This window comes from Penicillium angulare (assembly GCF_028827245.1).
Source record: "Penicillium angulare strain IBT 27051 chromosome Unknown utg000003l_segment0_segment0, whole genome shotgun sequence".
Taxonomy (NCBI): domain Eukaryota; kingdom Fungi; phylum Ascomycota; class Eurotiomycetes; order Eurotiales; family Aspergillaceae; genus Penicillium; species Penicillium angulare.
In genome coordinates this window covers 3,658,895-3,680,578 of record NW_026623162.1, presented here as the reverse complement: position 1 = coordinate 3,680,578, position 21,684 = coordinate 3,658,895, and the positions used below count along the sequence as shown (strand labels likewise).

The 21,684-nt window shown below is 46.1% G+C and overlaps 10 protein-coding genes across 10 annotated transcripts; 5 read left to right on the top strand and 5 right to left on the bottom strand.

The window, feature by feature from the left end:
• Window positions 1-219: 219 nt before the first annotated feature.
• On the bottom strand, window positions 220-1,551 carry N7478_003511 (VOC family protein; the record flags this gene model as incomplete). Its single annotated transcript, XM_056919725.1, has 1 exon — window positions 220-1,551. The coding sequence occupies one exon, from the start codon at window positions 1,549-1,551 to the stop codon at window positions 220-222; it is 1,332 nt and encodes a 443-aa protein (XP_056782883.1).
• Window positions 1,552-1,942: 391 nt separating this feature from the next.
• Window positions 1,943-3,418, bottom strand: N7478_003510 (MFS transporter; the record flags this gene model as incomplete). Its single annotated transcript, XM_056919724.1, has 1 exon — window positions 1,943-3,418. One exon carries the CDS (start codon window positions 3,416-3,418, stop codon window positions 1,943-1,945), a length of 1,476 nt encoding a protein of 491 aa, XP_056782882.1.
• A 1,268-nt stretch (window positions 3,419-4,686) lies between these two features.
• Window positions 4,687-5,700, top strand: N7478_003509 (D-isomer specific 2-hydroxyacid dehydrogenase family protein; the record flags this gene model as incomplete). The annotated part of the gene is made up of 1 exon (XM_056919723.1): window positions 4,687-5,700. One exon carries the CDS (start codon window positions 4,687-4,689, stop codon window positions 5,698-5,700), a length of 1,014 nt encoding a protein of 337 aa, XP_056782881.1.
• A 341-nt stretch (window positions 5,701-6,041) lies between these two features.
• On the top strand, window positions 6,042-6,665 carry N7478_003508 (aspartate/glutamate racemase family protein; the record flags this gene model as incomplete). Its single annotated transcript, XM_056919722.1, has 1 exon — window positions 6,042-6,665. The coding sequence occupies one exon, from the start codon at window positions 6,042-6,044 to the stop codon at window positions 6,663-6,665; it is 624 nt and encodes a 207-aa protein (XP_056782880.1).
• Window positions 6,666-8,035: 1,370 nt separating this feature from the next.
• N7478_003507 (glycoside hydrolase family 47 protein) lies at window positions 8,036-9,922 on the top strand (the record flags this gene model as incomplete). Its single annotated transcript, XM_056919721.1, has 1 exon — window positions 8,036-9,922. One exon carries the CDS (start codon window positions 8,036-8,038, stop codon window positions 9,920-9,922), a length of 1,887 nt encoding a protein of 628 aa, XP_056782879.1.
• A 307-nt stretch (window positions 9,923-10,229) lies between these two features.
• On the bottom strand, window positions 10,230-11,969 carry N7478_003506 (glycoside hydrolase family 13 protein; the record flags this gene model as incomplete). The annotated part of the gene is made up of 1 exon (XM_056919720.1): window positions 10,230-11,969. One exon carries the CDS (start codon window positions 11,967-11,969, stop codon window positions 10,230-10,232), a length of 1,740 nt encoding a protein of 579 aa, XP_056782878.1.
• Window positions 11,970-12,956: 987 nt separating this feature from the next.
• On the top strand, window positions 12,957-14,705 carry N7478_003505 (uncharacterized protein; the record flags this gene model as incomplete). Its single annotated transcript, XM_056919719.1, has 2 exons — window positions 12,957-13,571; window positions 13,647-14,705. 2 exons carry the CDS (start codon window positions 12,957-12,959, stop codon window positions 14,703-14,705), a joined length of 1,674 nt encoding a protein of 557 aa, XP_056782877.1.
• Window positions 14,706-15,099: 394 nt separating this feature from the next.
• Window positions 15,100-16,701, top strand: N7478_003504 (MFS transporter; the record flags this gene model as incomplete). Its single annotated transcript, XM_056919718.1, has 3 exons — window positions 15,100-15,393; window positions 15,473-15,751; window positions 15,814-16,701. 3 exons carry the CDS (start codon window positions 15,100-15,102, stop codon window positions 16,699-16,701), a joined length of 1,461 nt encoding a protein of 486 aa, XP_056782876.1.
• A 31-nt stretch (window positions 16,702-16,732) lies between these two features.
• Window positions 16,733-19,172, bottom strand: N7478_003503 (uncharacterized protein; the record flags this gene model as incomplete). Its single annotated transcript, XM_056919717.1, has 3 exons — window positions 16,733-16,822; window positions 16,874-18,568; window positions 18,618-19,172. 3 exons carry the CDS (start codon window positions 19,170-19,172, stop codon window positions 16,733-16,735), a joined length of 2,340 nt encoding a protein of 779 aa, XP_056782875.1.
• Window positions 19,173-19,563: 391 nt separating this feature from the next.
• Window positions 19,564-21,656, bottom strand: N7478_003502 (phosphate transporter; the record flags this gene model as incomplete). Its single annotated transcript, XM_056919716.1, has 5 exons — window positions 19,564-19,958; window positions 20,012-20,934; window positions 20,998-21,329; window positions 21,371-21,493; window positions 21,594-21,656. 5 exons carry the CDS (start codon window positions 21,654-21,656, stop codon window positions 19,564-19,566), a joined length of 1,836 nt encoding a protein of 611 aa, XP_056782874.1.
• Window positions 21,657-21,684: the final 28 nt, after the last annotated feature.

Genomic DNA, 21,684 nt, shown 5'->3' with positions numbered 1-21,684 from the left:
ATAACGATGATTCAGAGTATATTAACTGACATGGTACCAATTAATATATCGAAGGAAAAAACGCTTTGGATAATTCTAAACTATTGATTGGAGTGCTAATATATCTTGGGATTGTTTTATCACCATCTTGAGATTTAGCCTCTAAAGCTCTATGTATAATGCCAGCTTTTAGTACATTATATAAAATTCCAGGTGAAGAAAAGACAAGTTATCCTACTCTCATATATTGGATGCAATGGGATCTTTTCCAACGAGCTGGGATAGACCGAGCGTATCGTACACCTGAATGAGAGACGATTCCTCCATATTTCGGTATAGCTCAAATCCATCCAGGATAGGGGCACCGAGGGCATCCTCAAAGAGAGCTTCATCTGAGTGAGCCTTCACGCTATTAATACTCCCCGTGCCGAGGTTAGACTGGAAGATACCAGCGGCACTGACAGGTAAAAAATCTTCGTACGTGATAGGCTCACACGAAACAATACCATCCTCAACAAGAGAATCGATATCACGTCTTGGAAGCGGACCCGATGGGGCCTTGATGACAAAGTAAGTGAAGTATCCCAATTTTTCTTTGCGAATGGTTTCATAATCATCGGGGAAGTTTGCGGATCCTGCCGGATCAGGAGAGGCCTTAGATTGAATAGTTTTGTCGTATAGCAGTCTGCCCTTTGGCGTTAAAGCCATCCCTCGCTGTTCGATTTCTCCAAAGCGTGCTTTGTGTTTCCCATCTGCCTCAGCACCATCAGAGAAGGCGACTTTCTCTTCTAAAGCTAAAAAGCTGGTCTGTCGCAGGAGAATTGGACATTTCATAAAAAGAGGACCTTCAATGCTCTCTTTTGCATGAAGACCTCGCTTCAACATCTCAATTTGTGCCACCTCAATATCAACCACACGCGGTGTAAGATGGTTGATATGTGGTCCGCGGAAGCATACCACATCTGCTATTAAAGGATGTGCATTCTGCAAAGCCTGATATGTCTCCTTGCTCACTGTTGTTGTTCTGTGCCAGCGGAACGTCTCCAAGGATTCCTTGATGAACTCATCGACCTGAGGTTGCGAGAAAGATGAACATTGCTCCCATTCTGCAATCAGCTGGATACATCGCAGAGAGAATATTTGTCTCTTCTTTAGAATCCCTTCGGCTTGAGCTCTTAGCTTTTTATCCTCGATCATTTCAGGGCGCAGCAAGGACGTAAACACGCGAAACGGGTTCTTGGATAGGCTTTCCTTTGTCAAGGGCCGGAAACATGTCGCGTGTACTGGGAGCCCAGCCACAGAGAGATCGTAATATCCAACAGGATACATTCCTAGAATTTGGAATAGTCGCCGAATAGTCGCTAGCTCTTCGGGCTTCCCAAGTCGAATTGCACCGTGACGTTCAACTTCAATTCGTGGCGGGATGCTGCCGTTGAGATAATCTCCATTGTGGCGTTGGTTGATTTCCGCGACAAGCTCCAGAAGGGTTCCGTATTGCGGTACTTCACGTTGGTACATTTCAGAAAGGGCTGAAGCGAACTTAGCTCTGATCTCATCCTGAGGAACTGCCATGGTGATAAAAGAAGCCCGTTGGAATGAAACTATGATGTTTTCAGTGGGCGGATCTTGACTGAAAGGCTCTGGTCCTTTTGAAGTGATGACTTTTCAAGTAATAGTGATCTGGAAATATGCAGAATAGTAGAAATATAAAAGAACGACTCGGAGCTGTATGTACATGGTTATCAGAGGAGTCCAACTACAGACTCATACGTGCCCCACTGCTCGGACATCCGGATATCCAAAGTCCGAAAGCTGAACTGATAAGAACCCGACCTACTCCGGCATCACATAAAGATACGAGATAGCTAATTATGATTATAATCTTGATTTTATGGGCTTCTATGTATACTGTATAGACGTGACTGATGACTGATGATTGTGCTGGGACATATCCCGGGACATTTTAACTGCTAGTTTCATATTTGCTTTTCCTTCGCAGACGCGAGCCGAATACCCAAAATCCCCAGGGAATCGGTGCCATAAGTAGCATCAAGAGGGCTAAAAGCGAGGTTGCCCAGCCGACGCCAAGTTTTTGAAACATACGTAGCGTAAATAGTGGGAAGAAAAAGCTCATGAGGTACCTGCTAAACATCATTGCACCAGATGCAGACGCCCCATAGAGTGGACCATAAGAATCCAGCATAAACAAATTCGCCCCGGCATAGACAAGGAGACACGCCATCATTGTCATTCCCTGAAATATTATTGGCACTATCCAGTGAATTCGGTGCTCAGCCGTCCATCCAGCAACAAGGAGAAAAGCTGGAAGGAAAGGACTTGCTATCATTGCTGAAACCAGACGGTTCTCTGGTGGGAATCGTTCATTTTGGTCTTGAGTTGGTTTCCAAGCATTGAACCTTTTTTGATAGTAGAATATATCAATAAGAGAGAATGGGATACAGGCAGCGAGAGTACCCAGGCTCACACCAAGGTATGATAGTGATTGACCGTTCAGAGTAAATCCATAGTACTTTTCGAAGGTCCAAGGAATGGAGACAATATACGCATATAGCACACCGAAAATGAGACCATTGTACAAACTGACCAGGGTGACGATAGGTTCTGTAAAAAGCATGTGGAGAGGGCGCTGGACTAAAGTGAGAAAGAAGTGTCTTAAAGTCTTTTTTAACGAGCTCTTCTGTGAGGATGTATCATTAAGACCCAGTTTTCTTGCTCTGCGCTTGATTATGACACCTTTATAAGTCTCCTTCGTGAAGAGAACAGGCACATATGTCGCAACGGAGACAAAAATGCCCACCCACTGTGTCCAGCGCCATGATTCTTTTTGAACAATGAAGCCCCCAGCGAGTGGTCCCAATGTCGCACCGAGAGATGGAAAGGAATAGTAAACCCCAAGGCACACTCCACGGTATAGCTCGGGCATGTAGTCGAGGATAGTAGCAGAGGCGTTACTTATATTTGGTGATGCAAGAACTCCGGCAAAGAATCGGCAAATTATTATACCTCCCAAGTCATTGGCCGCACCTGCGCCCACCATGAAGAGAATAGAGACGGGAGTTGTGATGAGAAACACGGCTTTTCTTCCGTATGCTTCAGACAGGGGTGCCCCAGCAAGAGGGCCAAAGGCCATGCCAAGGTTATATAAGGCAAGAGGCAGAATTGAAACCTCATAACTGCAATGGAAGGCTCGTATTATGTCCTGCGTCGCTGGGGCATAGATGGCACCAGCGAATGCGCTCGCAAGGGCCAGACAGGTGACGGATAGTTGGCCCCACGCCCGTGTCGCAAAGGAAAAGTTTCGAGGGTTCTCCGGATCATCTGGCCCATTCCAATCATTGGTAACAGAATATTGTTGAACCCCATTGTCTGTTGGAGGGTGGATCTCTCTCCGCTCATTCTTCTCACATCTGGGGTTCATTTCTGGAAGAGTTGTGGAAATCACACTGCAACAAGCGTCATTTATGGGATATCAATGCAAGAAGCCAGATATTATGATAGAACTCAGTCATGTGAAAGAAGACCTTATGGTATGTAGAAAATTTTGACCTTCGATAATATTTTCGGAAATGAGAGTTCCGGAATGAAAAACACTCGCGGAGGTTTAGTAGCTTTGTGTAACCGAAAAGTGGGGACAATAGCCGGAAGGAACCCCAGAAATTAGAACCCCGAGGCCCAGTTTCCGCAATGTGGATCTATAGAAGATGTCAGTTTATACAGCTTCTTTGGACTTCATTATTAATTAGTTGGAATAGATTCGAGAGAAGAAGACAGAAAGTTCAACAATCCCCACCCCAAGAAATTACCATAGCGGAGTCATCTGAAATTGCCTTCCAATTGAAATATACCCCAAGCTTGGAAGTGGATTTATATAAATAATTTTCATGACCCAAAGACAGAATAAAGAATGAGACGGAGGGGGGCGTAGAATGGGGAAATATCAGTATAAAGAAATGAAAGTCTTACCATCTCCATCAGGGAAGCAAAAAAGGCGCTTCGCGAGAACACTATCAATGCTAAGGGGCAGGGAATGAGAGAATGTGGGCTACCTGACCTGAGAATTATCATAGCTTGTACATCTGGACATCTGTAGGCCAGCTAAGAAGCTTCGCCTTCTGATTGGATAGATCAGAACGGCGATCGAGCAAAAGTAGGTAACTAAACATCTCTCATTCCAATGCCCCCGCCATATGCTTTCGTCAAAATTCATGGAAACCACTATTCAGATATTGCTAAAAAAGAATTGAAGCTCAAAAAACAGTGAGAACTCTCCTAGACTCTATATATTCAAAAAATTTGATGGGTAATAATATTCCGACAATTTTCAGCTACGTGGAAGGCTTATCATATTCAACCGCGCCCTGTAAATGACATCCCCACATTTTTCCGGTCGCCCACTTAGAAGAAAGCACGTCACATCACAATCTGCATATCCGTTCTTCCAGGATTCATTTCTCGTAACATAATAATTATAAGTTGATCAAATAATTTGAGTCGGTACCAGTGCAAATCTAGATAAAGAGCCACTTGACACTCCTGCAAGCAGCCATCCTGCCGATGACTTACGACTAAAGAATTGAGACTTTGACATATGATAAGAGTCTCAATCCCATCCAACAATCTTCAACAATCCCAACTGCTCACTAATATCTTGAACCATTCAAAATCAACCATAATTCACGAGGTATCATGGCTTCGGAAGATACAGTCCCTCATATTGTTGCGATCGAGGCTATACATTGCCCAATTCCGACCTTTGATATTCCCCACACGCGCGCAATATATGAATGGACGCAGGAATCCCAGCTGCAAGAGCGGATAAAAGATGCCACGGTTATCATCACCACTACTATTCATCTCTCTGCGCGAGATTTAAGCCCAGAAGTCACACCTAAGCTTAAGCTTATTGTCGCGATGGCTGTCGGCACAAATCACATCGACAAGGTCGCGGCTAGGGAACGCGGGATTCCAGTGTGCAATTGCCCCGCGTCTAACCTTGAGAGTGTCAGCGAACATGCGATCGGTCTGTACTTTTCTGCGCGCCGAAAATTGGTTTCTCTGCACCAGGCAACTACCAGGGTACTTCCCGCTCCAGTTTCCGAAACCGAGTGGAAGGCCAATGGCTCTTTGCGGACTCGGCTCCATATGTCGGATGGAAAGCCTCCATTATTATGTCACGAGGAGACTATGGGCATATTTGGGTATGGAGGTTTAGGGAAACGGATTGCTCAAATGGCCGGGGCGCTCGGCATGACTGTTTTAGTTGCGGAGCGAAAGGGCCACCCGCCTCGAGAGAACCGAATAGCTTTCGATGAAGTCTTGCGAAAATGCACTGTCCTTGTCATGTGTCTGCCTAGAAACCCTGAGACAGAGAACCTCATCTCTTCAACTGAATTTGGTATCATGCGTCCCGAAGCTTTGCTTGTCAACGTGGCCCGAGGTGGTATTGTCGATGAAGCAGCTTTATTAGCTGCTCTGAAGGAGGGTCGGATTTCCGGAGCTGCCACGGATGTCTTCAATACCGAGCCGGCTGGCAAGGCGGATTCACCATTGCTCGGCCCCGAGACAGAAGGCCTAAATTTGATCCTGACGCCACATTTGGCATGGTACGCAGAGCGTACTTTGTTGAACTACCGGATTGGAATGAAAGCTGCCATTGAAAAATGGTATGGCGGAGAGATTGTTAACGAGGTCCAACCATGAATGAGACTGAAGGCTTGAGCATCACATATAGGAAAGGTATCTTGAAATTCTCATCGAGACTAAACTTGAAAATACTCGTAAGACCTAGTTCAATTCGTCTTGTTCTGTGAGTTTAACATGTATGGTAGAAGATAAGAGCTCGGATGTTGGAATGTCGTTGACCGAGCTTCAACCCTCACTTAGACAAATTGAATTACAAATATAAGAGAGCCAATTCTAGCATAAAAATTTTGCTATTTTCTTTTTTCAATCCAATCCAATCAAAATCTACTTCTCCTCTCTCAAGGTCTCTTCGCGATCACTCTTACATACTATTTGTCACAAAGACAATACAAGACACGATGAAGACTATCGGTATCGTTGGTGGTATCGCTTGGCCTAGCTCACTTTTTTTCTACAAGGCCATCAACGAGTACTTCAAGGATCGTACCCAGAGCAATGGCCTACATACCCCGAACCTCATTCTTGCCCAAACGAACTTCGCTCTCATTGAAGAAGCTCAATCGGAAGGCAACTGGGATGATGTAGGTCGACTTCTTGCAGGCGAGGCTGCAAATTTGAAGGCTGCTGGAGCCGATCTGTTCCTTCTTGCCTGTAATACTCTTTATACAGCCGATGAGTACATCATTAAGCACTCCGAGCTACCCATGTTGCACATTGTCGATGCAACGGCGAATAAAGTCGTACAGCGTGGTTACAAGACCGTTGGTCTACTCGGAAGTCGATACACGATAACCGGAGCTTACTTTGCCGATCGCTTGAAGAAGAAAAACAATCTAAAGGTTTTAGTGGCTGATGGTGTGCATGCGAGAAATGTTCACAATGCGCTGTACCAAGAGCTTGCGAAGAACATATTTCTCCCTGAGACGAGGACAAAATTCAAGGCTGCCATGGAAGCTTTGGTTGCGCGTGGTGCTGAGATAGTAGTCCTGGGCTGTACCGAGTTCGGAATGCTAGTCAAGTAGGCGGACTGCACTGTTCCGATCATTGATACCAGCTATGCTCACGCCGAAGCTGCAGTGGACCTAGCTTGAGCGAGCGACTAGGCCAGTCGCTGCTTGTATCATAAATACTTTGATGTAGTCTCCAGAGCTGCCTCTCACAAACGCCACGAAAACAGCTTAGCCCCTGTTCCAAAAGAATTTTAATTTTTTCAACCTTCATTGTTGAAGGAGCCGCTTTTTAACCTTGAAGTTGGTTGCGGCGCGGGCACTGAAATGGAAGCATCCGCGGGCGCATCTAGGTCAAACTTGAAAATGTCCACGAGTTGCTCACAATCGTAGTCGCGGAGTTATATGAATAATCGTCGAGGGCTAGTAATTCCAAGGTTAGAGTAAAATATTTTCGCACCATGGATGGATCATGATGATGATGTAGCAAGTCTCTATGAAGACCTTGAGAGTTGCTAGCTAGATATATCTTCACCTGCGCAGTTTTCATATTTACCACCTAGCAGCCGTAAAATGTATCCCATGAGCCCGAGATAATGTGACAAGATAAATTATTAATGTGGGAAGAATACGGTAACCAAATATCACATGGAAAATTAATGCCAGTGGCATCTTAATCTCGTTACTAGAGTTGGCTATGCAAGCAGAGGATAAGAAATTAAAAATGTCTTAATATATGTAAAACTCGCAGTCTCTTACATCAACTAGCATCATTGGTCTAGTGGTAGAATTCGTCGTTGCCATCGACGAGGCCCGTGTTCGATTCACGGATGATGCATTTCTTTTTTTGTTTGGAATTTTCCTTACCAAGGCTATTTCTTTATTTTTAAGCAGTCAATTTTACTATCCTTTTTCTCATTTTATTTATTTGAGTTGAAATTCACTTTTTATCAGTCTCTCTTTTGCAACACCTCACTCTTATCCATAACGACTATTCGACCAACCTAAACCTCCTTTCAAACCAACTTGAACGCCTCTGCTCTATAGGCAAGACCTCCTACGCCAAGAATATAGTTTTCACGGCTAAATATAAATGGGGAGGGACCGCCCCAAATCCACTAAGAAGTCGTCGTCAGCCCGCCTCCAGGGCTGTCGTATTGGATTGTCGCGGACGGAACGACGCGTCCGCGGAGCCACCTGCCCATACCGAGCGCTTCATTGGCCCTCGCCATGAATTGGCTTGGCAACGTTGATCTAGAAGCTGAAGTCCCATAAACTAGTTTGTCTAGACTTGTGCTCAAAATTCAGGTCCCCGGAGGCATCTCTCCTATCCCACCTCCTTGAATTCAACTCTCCCATGTGCCATAGCAAGCATTGGCTATCATACCTAGAAATGCTCAAGCGAAACTCGGGCTTCTGAAATTTACTACCAGTCCGTATTTGACATGAGTCGGACTAGACGTCAATGGCTAGGCTATTTCCTGGCACTGATCGCAGTGCTTCTGATTTATCAACACAGCCGACCTTCGTCAAATGGTCAAAATACCGAGTCGGAAACGCCAACCCCAATTGCCAATGACGATACCGACACCTCAGATTCACTCAATCCCAAACCACCCAATCCCGACCTTTTGACCCCACCAAGTGATCAATTGCAGCCTGGGAATGATCAAAGCCTCGAATTCATTTGGCGCTCCTTGCCCTTACGATTCCCCGCTACATCCAATCTTTTTCCACCGATCGAGTCGACACAAGGCATCCCAAGGATCCAAGGATCCGAGTTCTCACCAGTTACAACTTGGTTCCAGAAAAGTAGACAGGCTGCTGTCAAGGACGCATTTACAAGATGTTGGGATTCATACAAGTCGTTAGCGTGGGAGGCGGACGAGCTTGTGCCCATGAGCGGTCTGCCTCGCAATGATATTGGAGGCTGGGGCTTGACGATAGTGGATAACCTGGACACATTATGGATCATGGGAATGGGAGCGGAGTTTAAGGAAGCTGTTGCGACCGTTGTCAAAATAAGCTTCGAAAATATACAGGCCCCAGAAATCAACACCCACGAAATCAACATTCGAATTCTCGGAGGTCTCCTGGGGGCATTTGACCTAAGTAGCGATCGCAGATTACTGAAAAAAGCAATCGAGGTTGGCGACATGCTTTATGCAGCATTTGACACGCCTAATCGAATGCCGATCATCCACTGGGATCCGCACAGAGCCATACGACAAGAAGAGCAGATCGCCGAAGAAATGGCGTCTGCTTCGGAGCTCGGTGCATTTATACTGGAATTCACTAGATTATCGCAATTAACCGGTGATCCGAAATACTTTGACGCGGCGCAAATGGTCATGGAAAAATTCAACCGACTGCAAGATGTGACTAGGCTGCCAGGAATGTGGCCCTTGATTGTGAATGCTCGAAGTGAGAATTTTGATGGGGACTTCTTTACAATGGGATTCGAGGATTCATTGTACCAAATATTGCCAAAAGCGTATATGCTACTTGGAGGTCATATGTCGGTATATCGCAAGATGTACGAAAAGTCCACGCGGACCATTGCTGGGCATAATCTCTTTCGTCCGATGAACTCGCAGGGCAGAGATATTCTTCTTCCAGGATCTATCCATGTGCAAATGACTCAGAATGGAAAATCACGTACACAACTGGAAAGCAAGGTCCATCACCGTGCGTGTTTCTCAGGAGGCATGTTTGCACTGGGCGGTGCGCTCTTCAACATACAGACTCATAGAAAGATCGCAAATAAGCTGGTCGATGGCTGTACCTGGGTTTCGCAAAAAATGCCCCTTGAGATCATGCCCGAGGTAGTTGAAATGGTACCGTGCTCTTCACAAACCGAGTGTCCATGGAATGAGCCCATCTGGAAGCAACAAGTTTGGAAGAAAGTGAATACTGGCCCAGAGCCGGATCCTGATATGGATACCGACAGATACATTAGTCAACATCGCCTGCCCAAGGGGTTCGTTGATATCCCTGACAAAGGATATAATCTGCGATCGGAAGTTATCGAAAGCATTTTCACTCTATATAGAGTGAGCGGCCGAGAGGATTTACTCGATACCGCTTGGGACATATTCGAATCGATTCAAAATGCCACCGAAATCATCAATGGAAATGCTGTTATTGCCGATGTGACGGTTCTTGACGAACAACCGGTTCATATTGACAGGATGGACAGTTCTTGGATGTCTCAAACTCTGAAGTACTTCTACCTTCTATTTAGTGACCCGGGCTACATAGATCTGGATGAGTACGTTTTCAACTCCGCAGGACATCCTCTCAAGCGACCAAAAGAGGAATCGACGCTTTGAAAAATTGTATTTCTTTAATTTTTATTTTATACCCCTTGCATCATTTCTATTGCCTTACTTTATGTACATAGCGCGGGTGTCGGAGCGAGCATTTTGGGTGGAGCTTTAGGCCTCGGTTGTCACTTAGAATTTCTTTTATTTGGAAAACGATCCGAAGTTTCAATTTCCTTAAGTAGACTGAATCTGGAACTGCGAAATCTAGATTCTGGAAGTTGTAAGTTAACGTCTAATGACAGAGTGTGCTATTTGTGTTCGGCAGCCCGAGAACTGCCAAATGCTGGTGGTGGATAGAAACCCAATCCTTTTATTAACGCTGGTTCATGAGATACAACCGACCCTCAAACGGATGAAGCAGATCTGAATGTTCATCGGTATAATTACTCGCCAGACAAGTTGATCCTTTTAACCCTAGGCGAGATACCAAGTCGATAGCTTGGTTTTCCTGGGTGAAGTTGAAAACGCCAACAAGTCTCTGATCTATTGAAGTTTTTTCGTACGCTAACACTGACTCGTGCTCAGATTCGAGAAGAGAGAAAAAGCCATGGGCGAATACCCGTGGATTCTGCCTGCGATGACTCAAAACAGTCTTCCAAAAGGACAGAATTGAGCGGGTATCACCTTCCTGTTTCTTGACATTGATGCTCTCATAATCATCATGAACGCGCATCCAAGTCTCAACCCCGGCTCTGGAGAATCCTGCATTCGGCGTGTTATCCCACTGCATAGGAAGTCGACCATGGTCTCGAGCCATATGTTGAAGAGCAGCTTTAGCCTTTTCCAAAGCTTCGATATCACCGCCAGTCATGATTTCGACGTGCTTGTAATAGTTTATGCTCTCAACGTCCTTGTAATCCGAGATATGCCACGACTTAGGGGCATTCACCATGCCAATTTCTTGTCCCTGATACAGATAGAGAGTACCAGATAGGCCTGCCACAAACATAGCAAGCATCTTACCACTCCGGTCCCAAAACTCTGGCGTCTCGTCGCAGCCAAAGCGAGAGATAACTCGCGCTTGGTCATGGTTCTCCATAAATGCAGTCCCCCATCCGTCAGTTCCGTTCGTAACAAGCTGAGTTTGCTCCACTGCTAGTCGAAGATCATTGAGCTTCCAGTTACAGGGCACAGTATCGTAGCGAAGATCAGATCCACCACCCACATCCACAATGTCGAACTGAAACACCATACTAAGCTCCTTCGATTTGGCAGAGACATAACGCAGTACATCCTGGACACTTTTAGTGTTAGGAAGCTCACCAACAGTCATGGCATCGTACTTTTCCAAGATCTCGTTCATTTCCCTCAGAAACTCGTGCATTCGGGGTCCGTTGCAGAATAGACTTGAAGCCTCTTGCCAGGGAGTTTGACTGTTTGTGATAGGTGCATCAGGGAGCCCTGGCGCCTTGCTGTACATATTGACAGTATCAATTCTAAAGCCATCCACACCTTTACGGAGCCAGAATTCCATAGCTGATTCGTAGATAGCAGCGCGGGTCTCCGAATTCTCCCAATTGAGGTCTGGTTGCTCGGGACAGAACAGATGAAGGAAGTACTCTTCTGTAGCCTCATCCCACTCCCATGCACTGCCACCGAAGCAGCTACGCCAGTTGTTTGGTGGTTGACGATTCCCATCCTTGTCGTTTTTTGCTGGTCGCCAGATATACCAATCACGCTTTGGACTATGCTTTGAGGTACGAGACTCTTTAAACCAAGCGTGCTGATACGATGTATGATTGATAACAAGATCAAAAAGAACGCGTAGGCCTCTTTTATGGGACTCAGAAATGAAGTCTTCAATATCGGCTACTGTGCCGTAGGGAGCATAGACAGATTCATAGTTGGCAACATCGTATCCCATGTCGTGCTGGGGGCTGTCGTAGAATGGAGAGAGCCAGATAGCGTCTACCCCCAAAGACTTGATATAGTCCAACTGTGAAATTATTCCCGGAATATCGCCGACTCCGTCGCCATTGGAGTCTTTATAACTCGCAGGATAGATCTGGTAGACAGTTGCATTTTTCCACCATGGTTCATGGGAGACCGTCATCTTTAGAGTGCGGTAAATACCCAGTAGACTGACTTAAGCAAAACGGCGAAGAGCAAAACAGATGAATAGTTGATAGACTCTCTGTTGGTTTGGTAGTCCTTATTATACCCTTCATCCCCATGGTAGCACCCTACAACCCACCGCAGTCTGATCCTCACAAATGTTGTTAATACGTGATATCTAGACATAACTGGAGAATTGCCTGTTTATCCTACCCACAAACCCACAAAATCCCACTGAACGGCATATACAATTGGCTCTATACCGGTCCGAGATAATGCGGGGGGGGATGTCGGTCCGAAAGGACGATGAAGTGCGTCCATACTGGTCTATTTGCAGTCTAGCTTAGGACTACCCGTAGAAGATGCAATGTAAATCACCGAAATTTCTCCAGACCTGTCCATTCGGGATAATTGGGTCGATCAGACCATTTCGCTGAGATTTCGGAGAAACTGGTCAAATTCCCGGGGCCCGAACGCGCGGAGAGGTGAGTTTCAAGCTTCAATAAAGCTAACGGACACACTTGGTTCCTCGGATTTTGCGTACTAGGTTCACATCTGGGGAAATAGACTGGGGTATTTGGCCGAAGTTTTGCAATTAGTTTCTCGGATTTGTGAATTGAAGGCTTATTTGTGCGTCTATTCTATGCTAGGCACAGCTTATGCTATCCCTAGCTGGCGCCATTTTGATAAAGAAAGCCGAGAATATCTCTCACCCAATCCTAATTGGTCTTATGGTTGAAATGGGGCGCTGAATGGAACCCAACTGTAAAAAGTGGCATAGCTTTCTAACTGGTCACCAACGGGTCGCCCCCGGAACAAAGCTGGAGAAACTGGAGGATTTTCCAAACCTGGAGATGTTGGAATATCATAGCATGATCATCTATATAAATGAGGTGAAATCTGCTGATTTTGATATAGACCTCGAAAACAGTTACAGTAAGTGGGAAATTCCGACATTCTCACGCTCATCAAATCCATCACCAATATGGCGGAACTTCGAATTATCGAGGATGTCCATGTTGAAAGATCGACAACCAAGGAAGTTCAAGATGCTCTAGCAAGTCATGAAGCAAATAGAGCAGTCAACACAGAGCATAGCATGACTCTGTTACAGGGGCTGAAAATATATCCCCATGCTGTTGGCTGGTCAATTCTCTTCTCGACTTCCATTATCATGGAGGGGTTCGACGCGATCTTAATTGGAAACCTTTATGCCCTAAACCCTTTTCAACGTCAATTCGGTCAGAAAATGTCAGATGGATCATATCAGTTGACTGCGGCTTGGCAATCTGGTCTTTCCAATGGGGCGCTCATTGGTGAGATTCTTGGTTTGTTCTTGAATGGAATTATCTGCGACCGATATGGTTATCGAAAAACCATTACTGGAGCTCTTGCTCTTGTTGTCTGCTTTGTTTTCATTGTGTTTTTCGCTACGAGCTTGCCTGTGCTGCTTTTAGGGGAGATCTTGCTCGGTATACCTTGGGGTGTATTCCAGACGCTCACCACTGCCTATGCATCTGAAGTCTGCCCTGTCGTTCTGCGCCCGTACCTCACAATCTATGTCAATCTGTGCTGGACGATTGGCCAATTTATTTCCTCCGTAAGTATTGTGAATCCTATATTGTCTTTTCAAATAAGCCCTCAAAAACATAACTGACGAAACAATTACGTATAGGGTGTTATGAAAGGGGTCAGCCCGCTGGACAATAAGTGGGCATACAAAATCCCATTTGCTTGCCAGTGGATTTGGCCTCTCCCGATCATGCTAGGTGTACTTCTGGCCCCTGAGTCGCCATGGTGGTTAATTCGAAAAGGACGAGTGGGTGACGCAAAGCATGCACTCTATCGCCTCACCTCACAAAATGATCAGCCATTTGATATAGAAGAAACAATATCGATGATTGAACGAACGAATGAGCTCGAAAAGCAACTTACCGAGGGTATTTCATACCGTGACTGCTTCATGGGGTCAAATCTACGTCGCACTGAAATAATATGTATGGTATGGTCTATCCAGACTCTATGTGGAAGTACCTTCATGGGATACTCCACATATTTTTTCGAACAAGCCGGGTTGGACTCCAGCAATGCATTTACCATGTCTCTGGTCCAGTACGCACTGGGTGCTCTCGGAACAATCTTTTCTTGGTTCCTGATCAACTGGTTTGGCCGTCGGACACTATATTTGAGTGGCCAAGCTATTCAAGTTGTGCTTCTGGCTATTGTTGGAGCGCTGGGGTGTGTTCCTAACAGTGGACCTGCCGTACACTGGGCTATCGGAGGTGTCATTCTGGTATATGCGTTTTGCTATGATGCTACCGTTGGCCCAGTCTGTTATTCTCTTGTTTCGGAACTTAGTTCTTCGCGTCTACGAACGAAGACCATTGTTATCGCGCGCAATGTGTATAATGTTGTCGGTATTGTGACAAATATCCTCACGCCGCGCATGCTGAACCCGTCCGCGTGGGATTGGGGCGCCAAGGCTGGTTTCTTTTGGTGCGTAAGCTGCTTTGTTTGTTTGACGTGGACATACTTCAGACTCCCTGAGCCCAAAGGGCGCACTTTTGCAGAGTTGGATATTCTTTTTGAGCAAAGAGTCTCTGCTCGGAAGTTTTCCTCTACGGTGGTTCACCCTTTTGAAAGCTTAGAGTCGGCAGCGATGTCCGAAAAGAAAGAAGAGGAAGAGGCGGTTGATACAATTGAGGATGTTACTACTGTTAGTCGAGAGGGCTGAATAGTAGTGGAAAGTCTTCAAATGCACCTAGTGGGTAATAATTTCCGATGTGGAATTTTAACTTGCCCATTAGCCGAGATAAGGAATGATCTCTCGACTTTTGTATTTCTTTCCAATGACGCTCAAAGCTTAATTGAGCAAGCAACGGAATAAATAATCACTGCTGCAGAGCTTCAATCTAGCTAATGTGATGAGTGAATTCCATATCTTGAAATACCGCTAGAATATCGGCAATTGGGCGCGCCTGACTCTAGATACAAGATAGTATCCGCATGCGGCCCGAGGCCCTTATCCCGCGTAACTTACCGGAGAAGAGATCTGCACCGGTCATCTTCCCCGCTTGTTTTTTTTTCTTAAAAATTTCTTTAATCATCATGATTTTTTTTGAATAACAATGGGCGACGAGAGACGTGACCCGGGGACAATAAAGTTGGAGAGTACAAATGTGCCTGATGAAGAGGCGGGTCCCAGGCAAATTCCCAATAACGACGAGAGCCCTGCGGAGATCGGCGAGAACTCCGAAACGGATGATGTGATTTCCAAAAAGCCGTCGACTGCACAAACCAGTGGGAAGTTGATAGTCGATGCTCTTCTTTGGGCCCCTTCGTGGTGTCGATGGAATAAAGAGAATCCACCTTCATTTGGGCTACCATTGAATTTTTTATTTGCATTTGCCGGCACTTTCACGGTATGTCTAGGAAATGGCTGATTTCATACTGCGAAGCCCGACGCTGTGCTATTGGCGAAAAACTGACAAAGCTCTTTAGGTTGCCAACTTATATTATGCGCAGCCTATACTTGACACCCTTGCCCAACATTTTGATGTCTCCCATGAGCGAGCATCCTTGATTCCTACATGTAGCCAGGCGGGCTATGCTGTTGGACTTATCCTTCTTTGTCCGATGGGAGACTTGGTAAGGAGAAGGCCTTTTGTCCTTTTATTAACATTATTGACGGCCACACTATGGATTGGGTTGTGTGTTACTGAGTCATTCAATGTTTTCCTAGCCATAAGCTTTTTATCTTCAGTAACCACGGTCACTCCCGTAAGTAAAGTGAAGAGAAACATTTCAATATATTGAAACAAAATTACTAATAATTTCTTTAGCAAATTATGCTTCCATTAGTAGGAGATCTTGCTCCACCAGCGCGACGCGCAACAGCATTATCAATCGTCACTTCAGGACTGGTACTAGGCCTCTTACTTGCGCGTCTCCTGGCCGGAATCATCGCTTCATATTCCTCCTGGCGCAACATATACTGGCTATCTCTAGCACTGCAATTTTTAATCTTCATCTTGCTCTGGGCATTCATGCCGGATTACCCAAGGACAAACGATGATATATCATATATCCAAATTCTGGTTTCCATTGTGAAACTATTCATCTCATCACCTGTGCTGGTATACGCTACCTTCATGGGCTTCTTTTTGTCTGCGACGTTTACCAGCTTCTGGACAACACTCAGCTTCCTATTGTCCGGATCGCCGTACTACTATTCAACGGTAACAATCGGTTTATTTTCACTGGCTGGTCTAACCCCAATGTTGATTGGTCCGTTTTACTCGCGGTATATCATCGACAAATTCGTTACACATGTGTCAGTTCTTCTGAGTCTCACAATCATGCTCGCTGGTATCTGTATTGGTGCGTACACGGGCAAATTCTCGGTCGCGGGCCCTATTATTCAGCCTGCATTGCAGGATTTCGGGCTGCAAATGGCGCAAATTGCCAATCGCACTGCGATTTATAGTGTTGCGCCGAAGGCGCGCAGTCGAGTGAATACTGCCTACATGATCGGGGTGTTTTGTGGGCAGCTGATGGGAACAGCTGTTGGAAATAGAGTATACGGAGAGCGGGGTTGGGTCATGAGTGGAACCGTCAGTGTAATATTTGTCGTTGTCGGATTTATTTTTTGCTTGATCCGTGGTCCGGCTGAGACGGGATGGGTAGGGTGGGCCGGTGGGATTCGGATTCGGAAAGTAGATTCCAATTGAAAGAAACATGGAATTCAAAACAAGGCTCCGTTTAGCCTGATAAAGGAGGATCAAATGCGCTTGCATCGACAAAGGAAGGGAGATCCCAGAAATCCAAGTCTTCAAGACCCAGCCCGGGAAACTAAGAACAAGTGAGTGTATGAAAGACAATGGGAGGGGAATAATCTCATACCACGAAGTCCGAATCCAAGCTCGAGCCAAAGCCACTCTCAGGCGTCCAAATAGCCGATGAATCCAAAGCTCCTTGCTGTATTCTATCGCCATCAGTGGTCCGCTTCTGCGTAATATATTGATCAAGTAGTGTTCGACAAGTATTCATGCTATCCATAAAAGCTTCACGAATAGGAGTCCATCCATATGGCTCTCCAATGGGAGCAGACTGTAATTGAGCCAGGACACCAGATAAAAGACAGTATCGTTTCATACTCGGGATACCCGCAGCAATACTATCGTACAGTTGACTTTTGATAGCTTCTAGCGCCTGAAATAACGGTACGCGAGCAGCCTGTGCGATTTTATCCACGGCACTTGGACCTATGGGAGTCGACCCTGGTGGCTGGACGGTATATTCTTCTTCCAGCTGTGTGATGAGTTCGAGTGAAATGACTATTATAACGTCTAGGGAGAGGTGTGATTTGAAAAGTCCACATCCCGAGAATGCTAAACGTTGGAAATCTTGATAAGGCTGGAGATCTGCATCGGGGGAGGTTGTCGGTGGGTCGCCATACGAGGCCATGACAAGAGCTGAGTCGAGACTCAATTTTCTGGAGAGGTAGAAGCGAGGGTCCTTTGAGGCTTGGATTGTGAATGGTCGATATAGGTTTAACAAAAAACGGCGCAGCAAGGTATCCATCAGTTTGTGGTGGAAAGACGTAGGACGGACTCTAGACCTTGCTCGTGATATATGGGTTTGAACGAGAGCTTCCATCTCTTTACAAGCTGCAGTTAATTTGCTACCCAACTGCAGTGCTTTCTCATAAAGCAGTTCACCGCACTCATTGATCATCTTTGCAATTTGTAGGCGGATTGAAAAAGATTTTAAAAGCACAATCTGAAGTGAAGAGTCCGTATAAAGGTCTTCGAGTTGAACTGGCGGCAGGACCGGCATTGTGGGATCAATGTCGTCATCATCGACATTCGCCGGGGGTCTGGTATCAAAATCGCGCTCGTTAATCAACGGGGGCATAGCCACGTCGATGGAAAGCTGAATATTGAGTTCAAGAATGGTAGCCCATACACGTCGTCGCATTTCAGCATCAAACGCCGACACCGTTGGAAAATGAACAGGATCACGATGAAGTCCCTGACTGACTCCTAACCGTAGTAGCGTACCGACTAACATCCAATTGGTTTCCTTATCCATTGAATAGGCCTGGCGGCAGAGGAGGAGAAGACAATACACCTGTAAGCCTTCCATACATCCAACCTCCTTTGAAAAGGGACCAGACACCCACCATTGTGCTGCATATGCCCAGCGCTGGATGGGTAAACCTAACTCATTCAATGGCCCTGACTGGCAATGAAAAATGGATCCAATCGCGATAATCAGCAGAAGCTTCAGAAGAAAGCCCCTGGATGCTGCTTGTGGGTTCTCCCAGAATGCATCATACTCCTGATAAAATGTTGGAGCATGTAGAACTCGGTATATGAGTCCGAGTGTGCGTAGATAGTGTTGAACAAGCTCATTGCAGACCTCCCGTGACGGCAAGTCATTCAAAAGATTAGGTGCTGGATCCAACAAACGTGCACTTTGACAATTCTTAATGTGGTGTCTCAATTTGCGAATTTCTCCAAGCGATCCGCTGATGTCATTGTGCTCTGCATTTGCATAACCAGCCGTGCTACGCACATGGCGCAACATTCGAAACTGGCAATGGTCAGCTAATGAAGCCGTCGTCTTATCGAAGAAAACATACCTGCTGAAACACGATTGCCCAATGTGTTGTCCCAAACAGTTTGACTCTTCCATTGTCGCTTTTGAGGCGAGGAGCGATAGGTGAAATAAATGTTTGTGGCTGCTCTGACACTCCAGAGCGCCGATCCCCCGAATGAACACTACGATCACTCTTCCCGTCGAGCCGGTGATCCACAGAAGTGTTTCGCTGATCTCCACCCTTTGCCTGCAGACATTCCTCCAAATCCTTCACGCGTCCCTGCAATGCCAAAATGCCGCGCTCCAGCTGCGCTATCCGAGCACTCTCGCCAGCAGCCTGGCCATTGGACGCGTTCTGAGAATTCTGCAGAGATGAGGAGAAGCCGTTCTCATTCGGCTCAAAAGATTCAAGTCTAGCTTCTACCACAGCTTTGCCTTCGTAGACATATGAACATTCCAGCGAGGGGTGGGCATTGCTGCAGGGCCCACACGGCATTTCTCGGTCGCAGCGCACTTTGCGGCGACGGCATTGTTCGCATGATAGCGCGGGTCTTCTGCGCTTTCGTGGATTGGATTGCATCTCTTCGTTTAAGTTCATTATGAACAGATCTACACGCGTAGTCGTCGCGATTTAGGCTGTTGAAGTTTCTCATAGCCTTGTCGGTGGTTAGCGTCTTGGTCGCGGAATTCCGGGGAATTCCGGGGAACTCGGGGAATTGTCGGTGAATTCGCCTCCTGATCATGAGTAATGCGTTGACTATCATGATAAGACTGGCATTTGACAAGGATGTAATATAGATATAGTGCGTATCTTTAGGTTTTCATATTGAATGGAAATTTATTTGAAGGTTTAATGACAAGGGTATCTATCCACTAATTTCATGCGAGTCTTGTTATGTCCAAACACCCACCCCAGCCGCTATCACAGCCGTATACACCCTGAACGCCAAATATGTACATAACCCAGAATTAAATGAAATGAAAAGCGTTCAGCCAGAGAAAGACATAGCACGCTGCCTTTTTGATCTCTTCCGAAGTCCTGCCTCGCGGCTCTTGCGACCCATTCGGCCCAGCGCCATAGTTTCGAGGGTATAAGGCTTTCCACCCCACATGATGTTTCGACCTTTCTTCTGCTGGAGAGGAGGAATGTAAAAGTGCGTGACAGCTGCACCGATGATCATGCATGCACTGAAAACAAAAAGAACGATGCCGTGGTGGCGAATGGATGTGTCCCCAAGACCCCCACCGAAACGATAGTAGGTTGAAAAGATCTGGACTAGAATGGAGCCTAGCTTGCCGGCACCGGCACTGAGACCGTAACAGGTTGCTCTGTAACGAGTGGGAAATATCTCAGCTGGAATCATGTAGGTAGTTGCGTTGGGGCCTATGTTGGGTCAGTTGAATGCTTCCAAGCCTGCATGTTAGTAGAAGACTTACCGAAGTTGAATAGGATCTGACCAATGATGTAAAGAGCAACCAAAGTGGGCGGGCTATTGACGAGGCTGACGAACAGGCTGCCCATTGCAATAAACAATACTGAAAGTCCCAGGAAGGTATATTTTTGTAAGGCAACTCGTTCGATACGATGGGCGAAGATGATGAGAAGAAGACCGCCGACGAAACTGCCGATGTTTAAAATCACCAGAGCACGAAAAGATGTCTGAAAGAACATGTCGTAAACATTGGCGCCCTGGCGGGAATCGGTCATCCAGTACGGTTCTGATTGAGTGATATGGAGCTGGCCCCAAGTTTTCGCCAGGAACTGGGGACTTGCAAGACTGATCCCATAGAATCCAAAATCCATCAGAAGCCAGGCGACAGCCGTACCGAAGAGACTACGCCAGTTCCCTTCGATCCAGAAGTAACGAATGATGTCGGACTTTGCGAGTCGCCAGTGTGAGTTGAGAGTCGCAGGAGGTAAGTTCGTGAACTCTTCGTCGTCGGCCTGACTAGAAGCGCTGGCAAGTGAGGAAATCGTTGGAAGTTGGATCGAACTGCCAACACCAGTGATAGTAGTCATAGTTCCGAAAGCTTGTGAGTCGAATCCAGGGCTGACTGGCTCACTGAAGAGTGTTGTCGCATCGAATTCAGCCGTAACCGGATCATCATCGATCTCAACTAAATAGCGGGGACTTTCCGGAATCGCAAATCGAAAGAGAGTCGCAATAGCCCCAGGCACAACTCCAATCCCAAGAACCCATCGCCACATGCTATCGACATTTCGAACAATGTCGGTACTGTCGTTGTTTCTGCTGACTGCAATAACAATCAGTGAGACGACATTACCGGCAATCTGGCCCAAAGGTTGCATAAAGAAAACGCTAGCCATCATGCGGGCGCGATGTTTTGTTGGGGCAAATCTGAAGACACGCGATACGAGTTAGCTAACTGAAAAACAGTGGAAAAGACAGATGTATACTCACTCTGAGGTGATGACGGCACTCAGAGGGTAGTCCGCACCAACACCGATACCGACACAGACTCTCCACCAAATCAGCCACGCGAAGACATTCATACTGCCATTTTGACCCTCTGAAGACATGACCACACCCAGTGTCGCAGTAATCAAAAGCACCAGCTCAACACCATACATCTTCTTTCGCCCATGTTTGTCTGCAAGAAATCCGAAAAGCACCATACCGAGGAGGGTGCCGGCCAGAGTTGCCATATTAATGCAGGTTAATCGTATTGAGGAGGTATCATCTCTCCAGTAGACGTAAGATATCATCGGTAGGGCCATATTTGTAGCAAATAGCTTGGAAAATTGTTAGATAATCTCCAGCTTGCAATTTTCACAAAAAAGTCACTCACAGTATAACCATCTAAGAAGAAACCCAGACCGGCAACCAATACCACGATCCATTGATAACCTTGCCGGTCTATAGTCTCATAAATCTGTCGCATGCGCACATATCGATCCTGTATTATATGAAGCCGTTAGAATGGTCTTTAATTCTCTTTAAGTAGCATTTCTAATTTGGAAGTTCCAAAAAAAAGAGAAGAACATAGAAATCCTCACCTGTTCATGATCGAAATCCCGCGCCCGGTCGGTCTTGTATAGACGGGCGTGAAATTTGCCCATTATCGCAAGCTGCAGCAAATTCGAAATT